The sequence below is a fragment of the Leptinotarsa decemlineata genome, unplaced genomic scaffold (assembly GCF_025532065.1).
Source record: "Leptinotarsa decemlineata unplaced genomic scaffold, Ldec_3_MD MMD2_tig00000035_RagTag_RagTag, whole genome shotgun sequence".
In the NCBI taxonomy this organism is placed as follows: Eukaryota; Metazoa; Arthropoda; class Insecta; order Coleoptera; family Chrysomelidae; genus Leptinotarsa; species Leptinotarsa decemlineata.
The window spans coordinates 25,259,351-25,282,857 of NW_027412540.1; the positions used below are offsets into that span (position 1 = coordinate 25,259,351).

The 23,507-nt window shown below is 32.9% G+C and overlaps 1 protein-coding gene across 9 annotated transcripts in view; it reads left to right on the top strand.

Annotated features, from left to right (window-relative positions):
* PDZ-GEF (PDZ domain-containing guanine nucleotide exchange factor) overlaps positions 1-22,857 on the top strand; it is a 294,638-nt gene extending 271,781 nt beyond the window's left edge. For 3 of the 9 annotated variants that reach the window (XM_074172123.1, XM_074172120.1, XM_074172121.1), the window contains 9 exons: positions 290-501; positions 1,991-2,237; positions 5,590-5,877; positions 6,066-6,209; positions 9,930-10,106; positions 12,000-12,122; positions 13,837-13,929; positions 18,196-18,330; positions 20,410-20,547. In XM_074172123.1, the coding sequence (XP_074028224.1) occupies positions 290-501; positions 1,991-2,237; positions 5,590-5,877; positions 6,066-6,209; positions 9,930-10,106; positions 12,000-12,122; positions 13,837-13,929; positions 18,196-18,330; positions 20,410-20,465 (1,475 nt within the window). In that variant the 3' untranslated portion in view covers positions 20,466-20,547. Of the gene's footprint in view, positions 1-289; positions 502-1,990; positions 2,238-5,589; positions 5,878-6,065; positions 6,210-9,929; positions 10,107-11,999; positions 12,123-13,836; positions 13,930-18,195; positions 18,331-20,409; positions 20,550-20,574 lie in introns of those variants that run through there. The other 6 variants (XM_074172115.1, XM_074172116.1, XM_074172122.1 and 3 more) reach the window with 6 other exon arrangements.
* The last annotated feature ends 650 nt before the right edge of the window (positions 22,858-23,507 follow it).

A 23,507-nucleotide genomic window follows, 5' to 3' on the forward strand; every position in this document is an offset into this window, starting at 1 on the left:
TTATTCATATTCATTGTGAATAAATATTATTAGTATTGTGTCGAAGCTATTTTCCGGGTTTTTTTGACGTGGTTTTCACGGTTTTATGCTTGAAGTTTCGTCTACTACTGCGGTAAACATTATCAAAAGCAATGGGGTAACGATGGAAGTTCTCAAGTAGTTCTCAACACTGTAGTTCTCCTCATTGCCTTTGATAATTTCTACCGCAGTAGCAAACGAAACTTCAGGCGTGAAAACCTGAAAGTTTATATTCTTTGATTATTAGTATTATTAAGCGACAATTTTCCAGGGCAATGCAAGGAATGCAAGAATTTCAATTCAATGTTTGCCATCATAAGCGGTTTGGGGCATGGAGCTGTTTGGAGGTTGAGGCAGAGTTGGGACAAGTTGCCTGGAAAGTACACCCGGGTTTTTTCGGAGCTACAGCAGCTCATGGATCCGTCTAGAAATATGAGCAAGTACAGACAGCTAGTCAGTGCTGAACAAACTCAACCCCCAATTGTAAGTATATTAATTGATTGACGACTGGTATGATTCACGGTTTCAATTTAAAAGTCGTTTATAGAGAATACTATCTATCTTTTCACCCAATTTTAAACTTTCACAATATGCTGATCAAAAATTATAGTAGCCATTTCAAGAAATAATCATTTTGAATTAATTTACTCTGTGCTAAAATATTCTGATAACTTTCCTTCAATCAAAGTCTAAAAGTTGATTCATTTCAAAGCAAGACATTGTTTGTATTTGAGACAATTCTTTTCAATTTCTGTTGATTCTTCAATTCAGTTTGTTATTCATCCTAATTTCAAGAGTCCAAGAAATAGAAGTTTCATGAGTTTTTAGTTAATATAAAACACAGAAATATCACCAATTTCCTTAGTTAACTCATCTGAGGGATGCAAACCTATAATGTAACGTTTTTCATTTTTCCAAAATGGTTTAGCCAATCAGCAACACATTTTAAATGGTTCGTTGTATTCATTGTATTTCTGCAATATCAAATTAACTAAAAGAACAATTTGTTCAGGCTAGTCTCGACTTTTCTACACTGTAGGTTAATGGACTGACGCCTATCAGAAAACAACTATTCTCCTGGCTAATACCAGGAAGGGCGTTGGATTATATCCAACAGGCATCAGTGCAGGAATCTTCACAGAAGTATTTGCTGCATATGCTGTTGGCAGTACAACTGCTGGAATCGATTTTCAATTATAGGAATGGGCATACTTGCAAACCAGTTTTGGGCTATTTGGCCTCTCGTCAGTGCAAGGTAGTGGCCATCATCAACCTAAAGTTGATCATATTCCATAAGTAAAAATGGAATTCCTTTCAGAATATCATTTCTCTAGCTAAACTGTAAACAAACACAATTTTGTTATCGCTCCATCTGGTAAATAAAGAACTAACCAACCGCATATCCAAAATTCAAACAAATTCCTCGTATGAGGAATGAAACTTTTCCATATATTCGGTGGGCATACCTGCAATATCATCTTAAACATCTCAAAATTCTGTGTAGCTACTGTCTGACAAAATAATGACTCTGATTGTATCATTGAAATCACATGTCAATACAATTTTACACTGTATAACCTCTACGAGAGTATTCGAGGAAACGTTTTAGTTTATAAAATTTTCTTTCAATTCCCTCTGGGTAACACTTCTTACAGTTATTCATTTTTCAATTGATTTTGTTGTGTGACATGCTTTTTTTTTACTTTTTAGTCTTATCTGGTACTTACCCATACTGTAAGTCTAAGTGTCGTTCTTTCTGCATTAATCTTCCAGTTATACATAAACACAACCTCAGTATGCATTGTTTACCCTTTCACTCAATTCTTACTCCAGTCACATGTCGATATGATGAAATTACAATATTTCTTGATTGTTGAACCTATTTCATTTCCGTCTCCTTCAATGTTGACTGTGAATGCTCATTTCAAATTGAATTTGTTGCATCACAATATTAATTGTCTTTGACTTTCAGATACCTTTTTATCCTGTAGTTAAGAAAGATTTGACTTTCATACATCTTGCCAACGATTCAAAAGTTGAAGGCCTAATTAACTTTGAGAAGTTGCGTATGATTGCAAAAGAGGTCAGGTCTCTCGGAAATATGTGCAGCAGCCCCTATGACCTACTTACTATGCTCAAACTGGGTGGCCAGCCTACCAGTAATGCCATGGTGGTTCTCAATCAACTCACAACAGCGTCTTCACAATACCATGCTCAAGGTAAGACAATTATATACAGACAGTTAAAAAGTGAAATGGAAATACAGTAGAATAAAAATTATCAAGATAAATGACGAGAAACATGTGCAAAATAATAAGAAAAAAATTTCAAACCAAGTTACTTCCGTTTCAATTGTTAGTATCCACAGTCACATTCAGGTAATAACTGGTTTCAACCACTTCAAAACAGTATACTGAACTAGATAGATAGACTGTCTAAAGAACAGTAAATTCTTGCTGAAAAAGTTAGCAAGATAACTATTATACTTTTCTGCTGAAAGAAAATAAGGTGAACTTTCATTTCTCTCAAAAAATATTTATCAATCATAGATTTAGTTCAATTTGAATTCGTAGAGAAAAATTGCCGAAAATCGCTCAACGACATCATATAGTAATAAGCTAAAGAGAGGAAAATAAATAAAATTTAGAAAAAATTGAACAGCATCAATGTGTAGAATAACACTGGAGTTTTTCCCGACACCAAACCGTTATTTTAACACCTCAACACGTGTTTTGATCACCAACTTTATTTGAAATATATCACAACATATTTCGCTAGCACAGTAGCTTTCACAAGTGATTTGAATACTTCAAGTTGTTCTTACATTAAAAATCTGTTTAAAATCTGTTTTTCCGTTAATCAGGTGTCGCCCCATACGAACGACAACTCTCAAAAGATGAGAAACTTGTGCAAGCTAAGGACTAACGAGGTCTTACCTTTCAACGTGTGATTCCTAACACGGTTCTTACATTAATATTTATATACTACAGGTAACCATAATTGAGACTACCTACAAAAAATTACCTAAACCTCTACCTAAGGCACCTGTTCAATTATGATCACCTGAAGCATATTACTTCACATCTACATCAATAATAATTCTTTCTCGGTTTTTAAGAAAACAAGTTCAATAATAATAATCAAGTGACATCCAGTACTTGAAATGTATTTTCTGGAGTCCCTCAAGGGTCATTATTGGGTCCATTGCTATTCTTGTTGTACATACGTGTTAAAAGGTGTAAGATAAAACTGTTGGCCGACGACACTATGTTGTACTGTTCTGGGACAACTAATGAAATCTCAGAATGTTTGAATGATGAACTATTGAATATAAATGAGTGGTTATATGACAACGGCCTCAAGTTAAATGTTAATAAAACAAAATGCATGTTAATAGTTAGCAAATATCGTTTGAGACAACTGCAAGATGAACAGCTGTCATTGAATCTTTATATTGATAATGTCATCATTGAAAGGGTAACAACTTTTAAATATCTGGGAGTGGTATTAGATCAAGAATTGAACCTTAATGCGCACTGTAGTTCGATTCAGAAGAAAATAGCCACGAAAATTCATCTTTTATATAGATTGAAAAATAAAATAAGTGAATATGCAAAATTAACAATTTATAAATCAATTATAGCACCCCACTTTGACTATTGCAGTACAAACAAAGGATAACAATGAATATACTAATATTTATATTTAAAATTAAACACAATTTGTTGCCAAATTATCTGAGTGATCAGTTAACATACACAAGTAGCATTCATACACATTCCACTAGAAATAGAATAAGAAATTTTTATATCAACAGAGAACATATAGGTTGTTATTCGTTGTATAGTTCTCGTCTGATTGCATTTAATAATTTGCCAAGTTATATAAAAAGCTGTACTTCATTAAATTCATTCGAAAGAAATGTAGTAATATATTTCAAGAAAATGTCATCAATTATTCTTCTTGTTTTCTAGTTTCTTGTTTTTAAAATATGACTTGTCTCTAATTTTATATATATATTTTTTTATTGTTTTATATTTTATAAGTGACTGACTGTACTATGAAGAGCATTATTTGCTAATAAAGAGTAATAATAATAATAATAATGGTGATCTATTCATATCTAGTTGGTCATTCATTAGAAAGTTTGAATTTTTAAGTTTATTAATTTCCATTGCTTCCAAATGATTCAGTTTCAAACCTTTATTTTCTATGTGTAAAATTTCGAACTCTTCGTTGAAGATATGATTTTCTTCTAGAAGATGATTTGAATATGTTGAATTTGTTTTCTCATTTACATAGCTCGTATGATGTTCCTGAATTCAATTCCTAAATGTTCTGCCAGTTTGACCAATATACACCTTAGGGCACGTTCCACACTTTAATTTATTTACTCCCAATTTCTCGAATTTGGATGTTTTGTTTTTATTATTTTTATCTAACTTTCCCAACGTGTTACTTGTTCTATATGCAATTTTAATATCTCGTTTCCTCAAAAATGAAGCCACTTTTTCCGTTGGTTGTCCAAAATACGTTAAGGCTCTATAATATCAATCAATCAATCAATCAATGTATTCATTGTAAATGAAACATTACAACGTCGTTATTTCCTATTAAAATTAAAATTAAAATACATATACACAGAGATGCACAGATCAAAATAAAATAAATAAATATATACAAAATTATCATGCACATGTAAACCTACAAGAGATGTAGTACATGTATTATTCATTTAGAAAATCTTCTATTGAATAGAAACATTTTTCTATTAGGACATTTTTCAGCCAGATGGAGAATTCATTCGAGTGTTTCTTTTTTGCAAAGTCTGGAATATTATTATATAATTTTGCGCCCCAATAATCGCATCCTTGCTGTGTTTTCTTCAATCGATGAAGAGGAACTTGCAGTAAATCTTTATTTCTGGTATCATAAGAATGATTGAGTACATTTTTTGAGAACATCTCTGGATTTGCGTGAACATATTTTAGACAACTATATATATATATATATATATATATATATATATATATATATATATATATATATATGCACTGGGAATGGTGAGGATTCTTTGTTGACGAAAAGCCTCTTTGCAGCTATCTCTATATGCAAGTCCGCATAGAATTCTGATGGCTTTTTTTTGCTGAACAAAAATTTTGTTTGAATCAGAACTTGTGCCCCACAAAAGGATTCCGTAAGTTGCTAAGCTGTGAAAGTTTGAAATATAGGTTATTTTAGCCGCTTGATGTGTTGAAATTGTTTTCATTCTCCTATATAGAAAGCTACATGTTTCGCTACATGGTTGTGATATTTTTCAAATAAAGTTTGTCGAGATCAAATCGTGAGGTGTAATTTTTGTAATTACTATGGATCTTCATCAAGTAACGGCCGAATCAATCAGAAAACCAAGTGATCATATTCAAGAGGAAGATCAAACAGTTTCGGGAGCCGATAATGCTTAAAAAATTTATGAAAAAAAAAGATTGAGATGAAGGGATGGTTCAAAATTTGATATGAGAAACTGACAACTTTCCAAATTTTCCTAAACCTAGCATGCTTCTCCCGTAGGTCAAGCCACCGTAAAACGACGAAAGAAACCGGCTGCCGCACCCAATCCGAAAAAGATGTTTGAAGAGTCTCAAATGGTGCGACGGGTAAAGGCCTATCTAAACAACTTGCAGGTAGAGACTGATGAAGCGAAATTGCACGAAATGTCACTTGAATGTGAAGGTCCTGCCACAGGAGGATCTTCAGGACCTGGATCTCAGAGACCTAAGAGGCATTCGTCCCCCGCCCCTTCCACTACAAGTAGCACTAGCAGTGCCAGTGATGAACGAAAACCTATACCCAAGTTCGGTGAGCCAATTAAAATCTAAATATCCGTGTGAATTTCTGATCATGAATTTAATAAGGAATGTGTACTAATAGAATGATGTGAATCTTCTAAACAGAAACAATACTACCTTGCTTATCACTAATAATGGTACACGATAATGCTGATTTTCCTCAGTGGATGAAATTGAAAATTAAATAATTTTGTTCAGGTTCAGCCTCGCCTCAAGCTGTGAGAAAATTATTGGCATTATCGGAACCAACTAAAACTAGGCCGCATCAACCACGGGCAACTCCAGGACTTGGAATTGCTAGTCAAGCAAGCCCTGCTGTCAGAAGGGCTCCTAGCGCAACAGGTAAGAAATTCGTTTCAGATTTCAGATTGTTTGTAACATACCTTGTGACTTACCTAAAACAACTATATAATAATAATAATAATAATAATCTTTATTGAAATAGGTAATCCTAATCTACATTCACAAAGTATAATTTTATATATAGTAATAAGCAGCTCCTTCGATAGTATTAATATATTTGTTTTGTTTTAAATTTAAACGTACACACTAGGTATTTACATTTCGAGTTATATTTTCCATTGTTTTGCTAAAAGAAAACCATTCAAGTACAGCCAAATACCATAATAATCATATACAATCCTACATATGAACCAATAAGAATGCTATCCCAATATACACTTATAGCCCGAAAGAAAATACATATATTGATACCATTCACCTACAGCCAAATACCACAATAATCATATACAAACATACATATGAAACCAATAAGTTATGCTATCCCACTACCCACTATACACTCATATCCCGTAAGAAGATACATATATTAATACTCGTATTGATACTAAAAATTATTAATCCTGATAGATATACAATACAATGATTTTACTTTTGCTGTAAATGGTTTATCATTTTTATTTTAAACTGTTGCAGAGTTTCTGATTTCTTTATATCATCTGGCAACCTGTTGTAAGCAATGAATCCCTTGAACACCAAGGTTTTAATATTGTAATATACTTTATTGTCATTAAGAATAAATCCTGTGGACAAAGCTTGTGAAAAATACATACCATTGTAAGTCTAGAAATATAAAATGTGAATATAAAAACACCTACAAAAAAGTAAAGTTAGAACATACACTATAGTTCAACATCGAAATTTTGTCTCAACATAGTTGTGTACAGACTTGTTTAAAAGTATTATCCACACTTATATAATATAACATAAATAAACACACCCATTGAACCAGACAAACAAACATTTATATCCTAACAAGAATATAAACAAAAATCTTATATAACCTAAATTCAAATATGCACATTTTGTCAAGTAAATTTATCATTATAGAACTCTTGCAAATTATAATAGGGTCTATCAGCCAAAAATGTTTTTAGTCTTATTCTGTACATTTTGTCGGTTAAATTTGCCTGTCTTATATCTGAGGGCAAGTGATTAAAAATCTTGACCTATTGTAATAAATAGAATTCCTGACCAAATTTGTTAAAGGAATTGGCAGTTTCAATGCGGTGGAATGGGTGCTATAAGAATGGCATGAAGCCTCAAATAGGGTCATATTTTTGTAAATGAGGCAAATCATTTCCAAAATGAACAGAGCAATCACTGTTAAAATCTTTTGCTCAGCGAATTTGTGTCTGCATGAATCACGAGGTTTAATTTCACACATATACCTGATAGCCCGTTTCTGCAGTACTAATACAGACAGAAGTGCTGCTGAATTGCATACTTCCCAAAACGGTATTCCATAACGTAGGTGAGATTCAACTAGAGCGTGATATATACCGTTCTGGCAGTTTTGATTCCCAAATTTAATGAAGTTACTCTCACTGCATAACATCCAGAACAAATTTTACTTTTAAGTTGTTTAATATGCTCAATAAATTGAGCTTGTTGTCAGTGTGAATACCTAGAAATTTAGATTGAGTCTCATTCTTGACTAAGTTATCACCAAACGACAAGTCATCAAGAGCACATCTCAATGATAAAATGTTTGTTTTAGTGATATTGAAGGATAGCAAATTAGCATCACACCACTCCTTGATTTTTTTTCATATCAGTAGATATTGTATGTAGATAGATATATGTAGATAGATATTGTATGTGTAAATCATTTGAGTTTTTGTTGTTCCACAATATCGTCGTGTCATCAGCGAAAAGAGTGAAATTTCCAAAAATTCTCAAATTTGCAATATAATTGACATATAATAATAATAAACTGATCCTTGTGGAACACCACACAAAATTTCCCCTTTTTTTTCTGAAAGTCCTGTTGTTCTTACCATTTGATTCCCACTGTTTATAAAATTCAACGAGTGTTTACACCTATCTAATCTGAATGATGGTTATTGAAAAAATGTTCATCAACTAATAGTCATCCCCTCAGGACAAAAAATTTGCTCAATAAACTGATCATTTAGGATAAATCTATTGATGGCACATTTTCATTTTGTAGAAAATTAAATGGATATATTCTTGAGAAATAAAATCGTTTCCCTGGCAATAGTCTTTCGTAACAATTACCTGTATTATTCAATTGAGATGAATTGACAGTCATACCATTTCAAATTTTATTCTAAATATCTGCCATCACCAGTAAATATCTAATTTATTGAAGACAGATAGATGTTTTATTTTGGAAATTTTTACGGAGAGTGGGGAATATTGCCACACAAATTTTTTGAGATATCTCTCAGTCAGACTCGTTTCCCATTTGATCATAATGTTATTATGTTGGTAGTATTTTTTCACTCCAGAAAAGTATTGTGCAATAATATGTTTTTTATAGTTATAACATCAATGCATATTTAAGAAAAATATGTTTTTTTTATAACGTTTCATTTCAAAACTTAAATGTTTCTTGATTCAGAGTAATAGTTTTTTCATTATTGTGAGCAATGTTTCACAAATATTCACTGATGTCCCACGAACAAATATTTTAACCAAAGAAAAGGGTAAAACTTCTGATGCCAATTATTTTATTTTTCAAATTTTCAAACAAAATATTCCATACTGTCTTGCATTTTATATTTTGGTAGAAAATTCAAGCTTTGATGTTGAAGTAGTGGCCTTGTTCATGGTTTTTTTATGAGTTCATGTTATAGAGAGCTTTACATACTTAGAAATTAATATGAAGTTGCTATTTTCAGTGTATGTACTCTTGTTTTTCAAACTGCTTCAGCAATCGATTAACTCATCGGAAATTATAACATCAAATTGAAAACAGAATATTTTCAGAAGATATGAGATTGTTAGGAAAAAAAGGCTTCTTGGCTTTCTTCTTTCTTATCATAAAGCTTCCAAAGAAAGGAAGAAAGAAAATAACTAATGAAAACTTTTTAAAGATATGTATATTAGATATAAACTGTACTCCAAACATAGGAACGCTACACCATTTAATATATGAAAAAATATTGATATAAATTGTCACTTACATGGAACATTATCATCTCCAATAGTGTACTTCAAAGTTTCGGAACAAGACACTTTTTCACATAGAAGTAATTGTTTCGAAAGGTTTTCCTTTTCAGTTTGTATCCGAATGAAACTTCTGTGTATTTTTATAAATAGTTTAATTCATTTATATTCTTTCTTCCTTTCCTTGACGTTATCAATAATTTAAAGTATAATAAAAACTGAAAATTGTAGCAGAATGAAAAGTTGGGTTCAAAAAGCAAGAAATAATCTTAGTATTACATAAGTTCAGTAAGAGAAAAATTTCCTAAACTGACTTTGTAAACCAAGTCCAATAATGCACCAGAGAAAAATTGAACTTTGGCGAGGAAACATTGAGTGATTGGGACATGTTTGCTAGAAAAAAATTGAGTACCAAAATCGGAACTACTTTTGCGTTTCGTGCGTCTGAAAATTCATCAGATATTCAACTGAGAATGAAGAAACGTTGAGAAATATTATACATTTCATATTTCCTGAGAAAAAAACTTCAAATGTGCTGAAGCAGTTTTTTAGCAGTACTGTTTTGCACTTTATAATTTATCGGCAGTACCCAAAAATATTGATTTTATTTTAAATTTTGGCCAATAGGAAGTTATTCCAGTTACGGATCCCACAGCTCGAGTAGTTCAGGTGCAGGTGGTAGAGCGATGCATGAGAGATCTCATTCTGATACCCCCACCCCTCTTCCATCAGTCGCACTTTCAGCAGAAAGCAGTAGTGTTACATCACTGAGTAACTTGCCACTGAGGAAAACCGTTACATCAGGTAAGTTTATCGTGTCTAGTGTTCTCAACATTTCTGATGTTTGCAGCTTACTTTAACAACGAAATAATTCAACAGTAACATTGCGATTTATTTCAAACTAATACATAAGCTTTGTAAATGTGTATAAAGGGTAAACACAGATGAATGAGCATAATCAGTATAAAAGTATCAATAGGCCATAAACAACAGGTTAGGATCATCATCAATTTTCTATAATTGACCCAAAGCCGCATCCTTCTCAATTTCATTTTTTTTGGAATTTTTCAGCCAAAAATTATAGCACCAAGTTAACTCTTGTATAACATGTTGGATCTATGCCTGCATTTTTTAACCCTGATGGCACGTTTACCTTTGTTCTGTGATAGACATATAAATTCTGGTTCTTCAATATTCACATGTACTTTTTCAAGTTTCCCAAGAATGCTCTTGGGAAACTATATTATACAATAAACATATTTTGGAGAGGTGCATATGAAATGCCCAAGTTCTGGTGAAAGTACCGAACCCTTGTCTCTCACGTGAGACCTTCGATTTTGTAGGTACCCGACGGAAAAACAACAGCTAACCCAACTAATGTCGCGCAGAAACCTGAAATAAAATCATCAGGCGCCTGAGCAACGTCTTCCATTTGGAATATTCGTCGCAAGTAACTACCTACATGTGAAAAGCTGTAATTGATTTCTGCATGTGCCTGCAGGTGGTACATACTACTTAATTAACTGCAGGCAGACTAGTTAGAATTGATTTTGTATCTTCGGAATATTCAAACGTTTCACACACCAGCAAGAACAACTTGGATGCACATTGATTCACATTGTTCCTTGGTTAGGTTAGGTTAACCTAGGTTAGGTTAAGTTAACCTAACCTAACAATGTGAATCAATGTGCCTCCAGTCGAAAGTGACACATCACACCCTTCATATACCACGCCGACGAATCAGGATATTCTACGTCACAATTACAGCCTACCTTAACATATAAATGAACAAGAATCGACAAGAATGACTTCAGTTTGAAGTTCATCTACCTGAGGTCTACTGTGAAGTCTCAGTATGCCTACTCTTTATGTAGTGACATGTTTTAAGGGTTTTGAGACTTGACGCCGGGGTCTCAATCAGTCTACTCCTCAGGTTTCATAAAGTAAATATTTCATAAATAAAATTGATTCTTCATTGAAAGGTTAGGTTGTTGGGAGCAGTAGCCACGTTTATTAATTTCCATTACTTTGTTATCTCATTTGGGACGCACAAATTATTGACGGAGTTGCAAATATCCATTAACTAATCTCTATCGTTATTGAAATCATTTTGAAATGTTTATTAGTTATGAACTTTTGATAAGTATATGTAACTTAAAATGATATTTAGTCTCATCTTCAGTATATACTGTTTGAAATATTTCTTTCAACTATGTGCTAACTGAACTTAATTCTACTATATATTTTCTCGAAACAAGTGTTTAGTCACTTATCGACTAGATTATTTATTTTCACATTACAGTTGAAGCAATGTATGATTTTATTTTTTTCTAAATTTTAATAAACATCATTATTAGTTCGAAAATCGGTTTCACAATAAGTATCGAACATTTCTTGAGTTGAACTCGTTAGGAATAGCACGTTAAAAGGTGAAACCTCGTTAATCTTTAGTTCACAAAAGTTTCAACTTCTGAGGTAGTTGTTCATGAAAGGCGACAAGTGGATGACTGAAAAACAGATTGTTATATCATCATCACCAGCGAAGAATTGAGAACTTAATATCGAAACTAAAGCTGAACTTGTGTTACCACTGCCACTTGTTGATAACCAGAATTTATATGCAACCCCACAATAACTCACCAAGCATACTATATCTGTCTATAGCACGTTCATGAAAGGTGGCATGTTTATACGCAGGTTCGGTCACTTCCTCAGACTCGGGTCACAGCACCATTAGTCAGGTGACCACCAGCTCAAACGATTGTCACTCCTACCAACCGAGGTGTCCGAGCCCGCCCAGACACCCACCACCTATACCAGGTATGTAGTTACACTCTTTTCTTGCTATTCCCATTGTTTTTATTTTCATAGGGTTCCTTGTATGCAAGCGTTCGCCTGTTCTGTAGAAATTGTTGTTTGTCGATGGGGTGATAATGTCAAACTGGTACATGTGATATCTCGAATTCTATGAAACCTGCTTTGTTGCCTTCACGACCAAGAAAAATTTTTTAAATACATTTTTTGGGTAGAAGTAATTGTTTTGTTGAGATTTTTGTAGGCCGATAACTTTCATCTGGCGAAAAAATCAAAATCATTTTGTACAAGTTCAATCCGAATAGTTATTTATTCTGTTCCAATATGAATTCCATACTGAAGAAACAATTCAATTGATTAGTAACTTGTATTTATAAATATAAAAGTCCCACAATGAAATGTTTTTTTCATTTTAGATTTTCATCAAATATCAGATCCGTTGAAAAATGGAACAGCTGATCTCATTTGAAAGTGATCAAAGCATACCTACTAATTCAACCTTAAATCGCTTCAAATATTTATCTAAAAAAATTCTTTCTAGCGATGAGAATTAATACTTCAATAATAAAGATAGGTAACTTTTGATAACATTAACTTCTTTCAACAGGCAGGTTTTTTCTCTTCAACTATTTTTTGTAAGCAATATTCATGAATTTAGTTGTGCTAGGAATCCCACTTAGAACGATAAGACCTCGTTAATCCTTAGTTCGCACGAGTTCAGGCTTTTGAGGGTTGTCATTCATAGGGAGCGACATAGGGGGTTATTGGAAAAACAAATTTTCAACAGTTTTCCGGTGAGATCACTCCTTTAACGAAATATTTGTCTGAATCGTTTAACATAACTCAAAAAGCTGACATACAATAGTTATGTATGTAATTTGAAAACAAATCTGCCATCAGGTTACATAGTTAAAACTTTCTACTTCTCAATCTTTATACAAAAAATGGGAATCTTCCAAAAGGAGGAAGGAATCAATCAATTTTAAAAACGTAACTCTATACAAAGATCTGTGAATTATGATAGAAGTTAGTTTCATATACAAACTGGAAGAAAAAGCCCTCTCTAAACAACTACTTTCATGTGAATATTGAATTATACGAAAATCCCTTTTTCCTATTTACTTTGTACCTCAAACATTCATTATGAATATAAAATACAAACGGGAAAATTTCTCATTTCCATGTGGCGTATCTAGTCATAATTCTCTTTCTTCTCTATATTGTTGACGTGGACAGAAGTATTTCGCCTGGTGTGATTCTGCTTGTTTCTCAGATTAATTGTGAAGAATGCTGTAGTCAATTACCGAAAGCTTAATCACTTTCGTATACTCGAAAATGTTGATTTTGGTATTTGAACTTTTTCTTTTGCATTGAGTATGTTTATTGAATAACTTGTTAGCGCGAGTCCCTTATTTTCATAAAGTAATTTAGTAACTTTAAATCTACTCATCGCAAAAGAAAACTGGAGAATTGCCTTGAATTAGATAAATCATGTTTAAATAATTATTTGAAAGCTGATACATATAAAATTGGGTTTGACGATCACAATAAACTTATTATTCAACTGGGAAATCTGCTTTTTATGACCTGCTTTTGGGGGTTCCGCATTAGACCCATTAGATTGAAAGAGTGAGAATGTATCGTTTGTGTATGGTTGTTGAATTTTGCCTATGTCTTGTTTGTCTATTATGGTGTTACATTAGTCTGTCATTGGTGCTAGGCTGGTTTTCCAATGGTACTGGTGCTATACCCCCTTGCCCTCAAGCTGTGGCCGTTTTACCTCCTTTACCCCATGCTTTGCGTAATGCCAGTGGTAAGTTCAGTAGAAAGTATTTTGTTGTTGGCACTGTAGATTGCTTCAGTTTTTTCGATTGGTGGTGTTTGTTGCCTGTTTCATTGGTATCATTAACATCTATACATTCTGCTGTATTTCAAATCTCATAAAATTATTTGCTATATATCACACGTATTACAAATTATATTGATGGTAGTTACATCAATATAATTTGCATATGAATTACATATATTCGCCTTTTTATGTCATTAATTCATGGATTTTTTCCAATAATTACTTCTGGTATAAAAAATGTGACATTATTGCATAAGATAAATTAGATCTAGAAACGAAGTGTTATGAAAAATTCATCATAATTTTTATAGAGAATATATCAGATAGATAACACTTGAGTAAATTTATTGGAAAACTACTTATTAGTAAAATTCACTAATAATTTTTACAAAACTAATTTGTTTTTGATTATCACAGGTCTGCGATGAAAAAATTGTAGGATATTTAACTAGTGATTTTAACAGTATTTTGTGTGTAGATTACGGAAAAAATAGTAAAAAAATTCTATCATCTATAGGTAAGTCACAAATTTCACCTGAAATTTTCCTAATAAATGGGTTTTTAGGTTCGTTATGGGTTCGATATTTCTGTATTAAATAGCCTATATAAGCGGTAAATTGAGTCTGAATTATGGGGGCTGTTATTTTTGTTTTTGTTCAGTGCAAGGTTTCAATTTAAAAAACAGAAAGGATATTTTATACCACACCAACATACGTTCAGCTGTTCCTCATGGACCTAACTTGCCTATTCCTTCACCTCCAGATGCCTTTTGGACAACATTTTAGACGATTTAGCTGCAAAAACACATAGTAGCAGTAGCGACAGTGATGACAGCTACGATTCAGGTACTAATGACCCTGAACTTTTCTCTCAATCAGACTTGAACGATCTAGTATAAGACCTGTTTTCTGCAACAATGTACCTGACATTATGGAAATGTTCAACATAACATATGAACCAGAGAAATGGAGACTTTTCATCGATTCATCAAAAAGAAGTTTGAAAGCTGTACTTCTTCACAATGGGAACCAATATACTTCTGTGCCTGTTGGACACTTCATTTAAAAGAATGCTACGAAAATCTTGAATTTGTTCTTAATAAGCTCAGCTACTCTGATCATAAGTGGACCATTTATGGAGACTTGAAAGTTGTTTTAATGTTACTAGGTCAACAAAGTGGTTACACTAAGTTTCCATGTTTCCTATGTGAATGGGATAGCCATGACAGGAAACAACACTATGTCAATGTTGAAAAACAAAGTTTAGTGTATCCTAAAAAATCTTACTTCCACCATTCCATATCAAATTGGAGCTAATGAAACAGTTTGTGAAAGCATTAGACAAATAAGGAGATTGTTTCAAGCATCTTTCTGAAAAGTTTCTTGGTCTATCCGATGCCAAACTAAAAGAAGGAGTCTTCGTTGGGCCTGACATAAGAAAACTTTTAAAAGATGAAAGCTTTGTCACTACAATGGAAATGAAAAAAAAAATGTTGGGCTGCAACATTAGTGTCAAAGTCCATTGTCTTCACTCACATTTGGACTATTTCCCGAAAATCTAGGTGCTGTAAGTGAGGAACAAGGAGAACGGTTTCATCAAGATATTCAAGAAATGGAACGCAGATACCAAGGTCGGTGTCGGTGGAATATTAACATGATGGCAGACTACAGTTGGATGTCAAAAAGGGAAAAATTCACAAGAACACAGTCGTAAAAGTACCAAAAGAAGCTTTGACAGAAAAAGAAAAAGTTTTTATAAAGACTTATAATCACTTTGCAAACACTTATGTATCACTATTATGCTTAGTTTAGCATTGTATTTTTTGCTTTTACTTCATGTTAAAACAATAAAAATAAATCCACAATTCCTCGTTTTTTTGTACTTTTCAATTATTTCATCCTTATTTTGTAAGCAAACCTTACGTGATAGATAAAACAAATGTCATTTTTGAAATCAGTGCAAAAAACTATATAAAGATCAGTTAACGAAATCGAAACAATTTTTTTAAGTTTTTATGCAGACCTGTGTTATCAGTAATCCTCATTTTCCATTATCATTTCAATCATATTCTCATTCAATGAAATTTCATCCACACTCTAATCGTTCATTGAATTTGTGTTTATAACTGGATTTTTGTATTGTACAAAATCTGTGTTATAGTAATTAATATTGTAATTAGGTTGTTTCAAAAGTTTTGTCCGTTTTACTTTGAACTGTAGAATCTCAATGAATACTCATTCAACTTATTCGAAATAAGCGTCATATGAATCAAAAGTCGATAAATTACGTCAGCATAAAAATGTTGTGCTTGGGATTCGATGAAGTTGACGAAGACCGGCTTTGCCTGGTCTCGATTGGTAAAAGTTCTACCGGTGACAAAGTTATCAAAGTTTTTGAGACGATGGTAGTCGGTTGGCCAGAGGTCTGGAGAGTACGGTGGGTGAATCAGAACTTCGATGCTCAATTCGTAAAATTTTTTGGACGGTGATTTGTGAATCGTGCGGACGTTGTTGTTGTGTGCAGCAGGACCGGTCCTTTTCTATTGACCAGTACTACTGACGCAATTTTCGGTACATTTCGTCGATTTCCTTACAATATGATTCTGCTGTGATGGTTGGGCTGGTTGTAGAAATTAATAGCCTCTGACCCCCATACAGTAACCAAGGACTCTTTTTAGTGGGTTTTTGCCTTTGGGCATAGAGGATTCACTTTTCATCATACGTGACGATTCGATCCAAGAAAGGATTGTTTTGGTTGCGCAAAAGCAAAGAACAGACCTAGAAATGTGACAATACATTTTGAACCATCAAAAACCACATAGAAGTTGACGCTCAGTTTTTCCGCCATCTGACGCATCGTTTGTGATGGGTCAGTCTCCACTAGGTTTCTCAAATCCTCGTGTTGGAGTACTGTAGATCGACCATTTCGGAGCTCATCTTCTAAGCTAAAATCTCCAGAACGAAATTTCGTAAACCGATGTCGAACAGTGCATTCATTGAGACTATCATTGCCAAATACCTGGTTAATTTTTAAGGCTGTTTCGACAATGCTTTGGATCAAACACATGACAAAACTTTTGAAATAACCCAATAATAATGGTATTTTATTTTCCATTTGTTGAGCTTGTAACTTTTGACAGTGAAAAATTCATAGTGACATTCAATCAATTAACACTGCTTCATAAATAAATTCCATTGTTTATCAGAAGGAAATAAAATATCTAATAGTTAAATAATCAAAAAACTTTTTTTCGTTGAATTTTAATTTAAGACTTTTCAATTTCAAAAAAAAATATCAATTGAAAGTTAAAATTTTCAATTAAACAAATTTTTATGACATTCCTGTAACTTCAGAATCTGGTCTTATTGTAGAAAATGTCTTGTTTCTATTAAATAACCGAGTCTATCTTTTAGTAGACACTATTCTTTTAATATGAGTTTACACTGTGTGTTTCATTAGAAAATACTGTTTTTTTTTGTTAAATTATCCATTCAATAGCAAATACAGTTTTTCTAGTTTTGAATTAGTTTGCTTGTACTTAGAAATGCATTTGACAGCACTTCCGTCTGATCACATGATTTAAAAAAAAAAAAAAACGAATTAATAGAGTTTATTGTATGCTTTTCATTATAAAGGGTTTTACAAAATCCGCGACACGTGTTTCGCTATACAATAGCTTTCTCAAGCATAAACACAAGCAGTTTATGCTCGAGAAAGCTATTTTATAGCGAAACAGGGGTCGAGGTTTTTGTAAAACAATTAAACTGTATTAATTAGTTTTTTAATGTGGATTTTCATCAAGTATCGGCTAGTTCTATTCAACATGATTTTGTATCAAGAAATACTCATTAATTCATAATGTTGTATGCAGTTTGCATAATAAATCGAAAATGTTTATTGTGTTTTGCAAAATGGATATTTCAAATTCTTAGATTTTCAGTTTATTCAATCCGAATGTATGTTTCCGTATGTTCAAAAGTTCAAGGAATGTCCCAGTAACATGTATCATTTGGTAGTGTGGCATTCGCTTTTGTATGTGAAAAACTTGCGTTAATCCTCATTTAAAAAAATCTTATTATTTCATATTAAATGGTGGTTGGTTAGATTCCTGGAAACGTAATAACTAAAAAAAATAGAAGTACAATATAACAGAGAGCTGTTCCAAATGGTCTTTGAATGGAATGAAGAAATATCAACATAAACTTTCTATAGTCTCCTATTGTTTCTCAGGTCCCGGTAGAAGACAACCACCTGCTTACAGCGTTGCAGCTCAAATGGCGCGATTGCATAGGTTAGGTAGAGCACATTCACACGAGGGCGTTACGCAAGGTTACCATTATCATACTGATCCCGATACAGATCAGGGTAAGTAAACTTTCATCTAAGTGATATCAATATATGTTTGGTATTGGACACTAACTAACTGACAATGACTTCTAAGAAAAAATATCCCACTGAGAAAAGTTTGTACATTAAAAAAATGTCACTACGAGGGTTGCCTTTTATATTTTGGGATTAGAGAACAAAAACAAGTATTGATCATCGAAAATCCTTTTATTGTTTTATAAAATATTTCCCATGAAGATCTATACACTTTTGCATGCGTTTGAACCAATTGTCGAAGCACTTTTGCCACTCTGATTGAGGAGGTATCTCCAAAACATGCATTCTGAATGCAGCAACCGCTTCTTCAGGTGTCGAAAAACGTTGACCTCTCAGTTTTTTTTTTAAATTTAAAAGGAAAAGCACCGCATCAACCTCTAGGGTTATTAGCGGTTACAGTAGGTACATTAAATTTTGTTAGAGATGCCAACATTTTCCAAAAAACTATAAAGGGAAGTAAAGTTCGTAACATCCAATGCATTGGTGAGGTCGCTTGGTAATCCGAAAAATTGTCTTTCTTCATTGAAAGCTGGGCAATCAGAGATGAAATGTTCAACACTCATCGTCACACTGCAGGTATCACAAATGCGAGGCTCTTCATGCTTTAGGAGATGTAGATGGGTAAATTTCGTATGTCCAATTCTCAGGCGTGTAAGTAAAACTTGCTGTCTGCGGGTGAGAGCTCGGTAATTTTGAGTGACTAGATTCGGATTAATGGCTCTGAGTTTATTATTATATAGGGATTGCCACCTTTGCCTCCATATGTCGCATATGAGCCCTTTGATTTGGAGATAAACGTCTTGATATGGCACTCGTTGGATCTCTCGACAGTTGGGGTAAACCTCTCAGTTTGTTTTTTTACGCGCGGGAATAAAAAAAAGTCAATCGATGCCAAGTCAGGACTATACGGCTGATGACTCATCAAAATGATGTTTTGGGTGCTCAAAAATGCAGATGTTTGAGTCGATGTGTGAGAGCTCGCATTGTCGTAGTGAAGAGTGATCCGTCTTCGGCGGTTGGTTTTCCTGATTTCTTGGAAGACAACTGAAAACAAATGGTTGTGTACCACTCAGAATTGACAGTTCTGCGTTGTTCTAGTGGTACGTTTGTGACATGTCCAGTTTTTCCGAAAAAACAGGCGACCATTTCCTTGGAACTTTTGTTGATGTTTACTTTCTGGCTCATACGCTTAAATCCACGATTCCTCACCTGTCACGATGTCATAGACGTGTTTCGAAGCACCGTGATCGTATTTTTTTGAGCATTTCCTACGACCAATCGACACGAGCCTTTTTTTGAGCGATTGACAAATTGTATGGGATCCAACGCGAACAAATTTTTTTGACAGTCAAATGTTTATGCAGTATTGAATGTATGCTGGACCCGCTAATGCCTAAGGTTGTCTCAATCTCACGATAGGTCACATGACGATCTTGCAATATCAGTTCGCGCACAGCATCAATGGTTTTCGGAACAACTGATTTTGGACGACCTTCACGAAATTTGTCTTGGGGTGAACTACGACCACAATTGAATTCACCCTACCATCGATAAACACTGGTCCTTGATGGAGTTCCATTGCCAAAAATTGAATTAAGTTCATCCATGCACTGTTGCTGAGTTAATCTACGTTGAAATTTGTAAAAAATAATCGCAAGAAAATGTTCACGATTTAATTCCATTTTTGGTCCAAGATGAATCTTTTAGGTTACTGTAAACTGCCCAAAAATGTCCAACTTTACGATAGAGCTGTCAGTTGCCAGATTGCAACATTAACATTTCCAAATCCCGAAACATAAAAGGCAACCCTCGTATAGAATGATTTTTTTTTTCAACAAAATATACATCAGTCATCATAATTTCCAGTCAGAAATGAACAAACGTATGTTTAGTTCTATTTCAGATGAGTTACAAAAAAGGTTGTAAAAGTCAGGAAACATCCATATTTTTTCTTAGTACAGTGTAACATAGCAAATTAACATTGTAGACAGACGTAACTAAACAAGGGATTTTTCATAAAAGGACCAATTTACCAGTAATAATGTTTAATTTGTTATTCAGGTGAAGACTTATCTGACTCTTCATGTGAATCAGACACGGTCATTATAATGGTCTGACTACATTGGTTACTCATTGACATAGACAACTAAAACTGACAAGTACAAATAGTTAAGAATTCATTGTATAGTATATAGTAGTAACATTTGTTTTTTTATTTTTGTACAGATGACGAAGAGACCCAAGTCTCGGCAGTGTGAATAGATTTATAACATTAGCCGGTGATTTGAATGTTGAAAGTATTTATTGATGTATTTGCATATCATCCCAGAACTAATACTCATGAATCTGTGTCGTATACTGTAAGTCTAAGGAGTTGTGCAAAAATTATAGGGTACTGAGGCAAAGGCATCATCATCGCCACATTCATTTTGATCCTTACCTAGGAGTTTCGACGATAATGTTTTTACCTCTGTGATGAGTACCTGATTATGATTTAGAGTGAAATAAGGCCAATTTTGTTCACTTAAGAGTTTTATTTATAATAGCGAGATATATTTTACCACATACAAATTGTAAATAAAAATGACTTGATCTTACTTATTTTCTCAATTCACCCACATTTCTCAATTTCGTATGATGTCATCCAGAATTATAGTAAAACTCAAAAATTATATGTCGTGTAGCAAACAGTTGATGTCTGTAATGACAAGAATATTTTTGGGAACGAAATATATTCAATTGAACTATTTTATCTTGATTTCAACGTGATTTGTAATTTGTTTCCGAGCTGTAGATTCTAATTATGAATAGTGAATAATTGGTTTATCGTACAGAACAAACTCTTATTTTTGGATGACATCAGGAGTATGTATGTATGTCTATTACCACACATTCCACCTTTATATAGATAACCTCAATAAAGGTTATTATATACATCTTGTAGTGAACTGTTTTATGAGAATCTGACAATTCTTATATAACTTATATATTAACCTTATAGCAATATGTGTTAGCTTTTTCTGCACATTAAAATTTTTTCTTTCGATGAAATAAACTAGACTGAATTTGATTTAACAATGCTTTCTTGGGTAAAGTGATTTACTTTACGGAATTAATAATTTCTTGGGAAAGAAATAGTTGGCTTTCTACTTCTCCACCTTTATATAATAAAACGTGGGAAACTTCCAGTCGAAGGAAGAAAGGAATAAATTTCAAAATAAATTCTTGACAAACATGTATTGATCATGCAAAGAAGTGACATTTCGAAATAACTACTTTTATATGAATTATTGAATTATACAAAAAACCCCTTTTTCCTATTCGTTTTGTACTCCAAACTCTTGTAATGGAATTGAATCAGGAATCATTCAAAGGATTGCTACACAATACAGTAAATGAAAGAGGTAAAATTTCACTTACATGAAACACTGTCATTCACTGGCGGACAACCAATGTTTCCGAATAAGTCCTGATTGCTTCTTCGGCACCAAACTGGATAAGATTACGAAATGAAACACTCAATTCATTAATTGAAGTACGACTCATGTCATAGATGCAGTAAGTAATGACATTAATTCGGTTATTTGATTTATTCCCAGCCATAGGAATCTATTCAAATTGAAATTTTTTGGGAAAGAAAGGTTTTGGCAGATGTAGGAAGCCAAAACTTTTTTTCCCATGAACTTTCCTTTGTTCTCTACTTTTTTGAGCATTGGTTACAGATTAAATTCTTGGAAAAGAAATGCTTTGGCTTCCTACTTCTCCAACATTTTTTTTATTTAAACATTCAGAAGTGGATAATGATAATAATAAACTTCTTTATTATTAAAAAAAACAAGATTGAGAAAATATTTTCACAGAATATTTTTGAAAACAAAGGGCAAAGTTCAGTTCAGTTCTTGAATAAATTCAACAACTGAACTGTTCTTCCACATTATATGAAAGTAGTTGTTTCTTGATGGCTTTTTCCTCCAGTTTGTGTCTGAAAGTTACTTCTTTGCAAGATCTACACATTCTGTAACGAGTTTATTTTTCTTAAACTTGTTGCTTTCTTTCTTTCTTCTTTCCCATATTTTTTTATATAAAGGAGGAGAAGTAGAAATCCAAAACCTTCTCTTGCAAGAAATTCGTTTGGAGGAAACAGTTCTGTGAGTTTTGAAAGTTATTAATTCTTAGCTGCAATTTTTTTTAGGTTTTGTGATGGAACTAGTCGCTCAATTTTAATGAAAGAATATTGATTGCTGCTTTTCTTTTGAAAACTATATTTTATAATTTGAAGATGATAGTTGAGACAGCTCTAGGGAGGCTGCAATCAATTATTTTTCGATGAATTTATTTTGATATTACAAACATTAGTTTCTATATGTGTATTATAATCTTAATTAGATTTATATCTGTATATTAGTGTACAAACCCTAAGATTTATTTCATTCACATTAAATGGCTATAGGAAGAGTTCTTGTCATTTTATTATAAATGTAATAATTTTAAATAAACCATAATAAATCATTGTGTTTTTTTTATTCAGAAATGATCCAACCTAATTTATTTTGAATAACTTGAGACAAGTGAGTTGAAAGGTGAATATTCTCAGACAAGTGAGGGTCAAAACTCATCACAGTTTCAGTTTTTTTTTTTACTTTGTACATTGACACATGAAAATACCTCAAAAATTCAAACAATATCGCTGTTATGAATTACGATAGCTACATCTATTAGAAATATTAGAACTAAGCTAAAAGGTAAAACAAAATCGGAGTTCTATCGCCTGTTTTTACAAATGGTTGTGTTTTCTTCGGCTTTTCAGCAGCAAATGTAATTCATTTTATCTATTTATCAGTTTCTCATATACTTATGATGCACTATTTGGAACCTTTGGTGTAGTAATGAATATTACTGCAGTTTCTTTCCCAACACCAAATCGTTATTTTTAACATCTCGACACGTGTTTCGATCACCAAGTGACCATCTTCAAAGATGAAAATTGAAACTGAGTTTTAAAACTGATGGAGTGACATTCTTGATGTTTGCTCCAACTAATGACGAGGAATGAAATACTCTGAAAGAATTTCGATTTTCAATTATGGAATATCATTAACTTTAGGTTGATGATGGTCACTATTTTGCACTGACGAGTGGCTAAGGAGCCCGAAACCGGC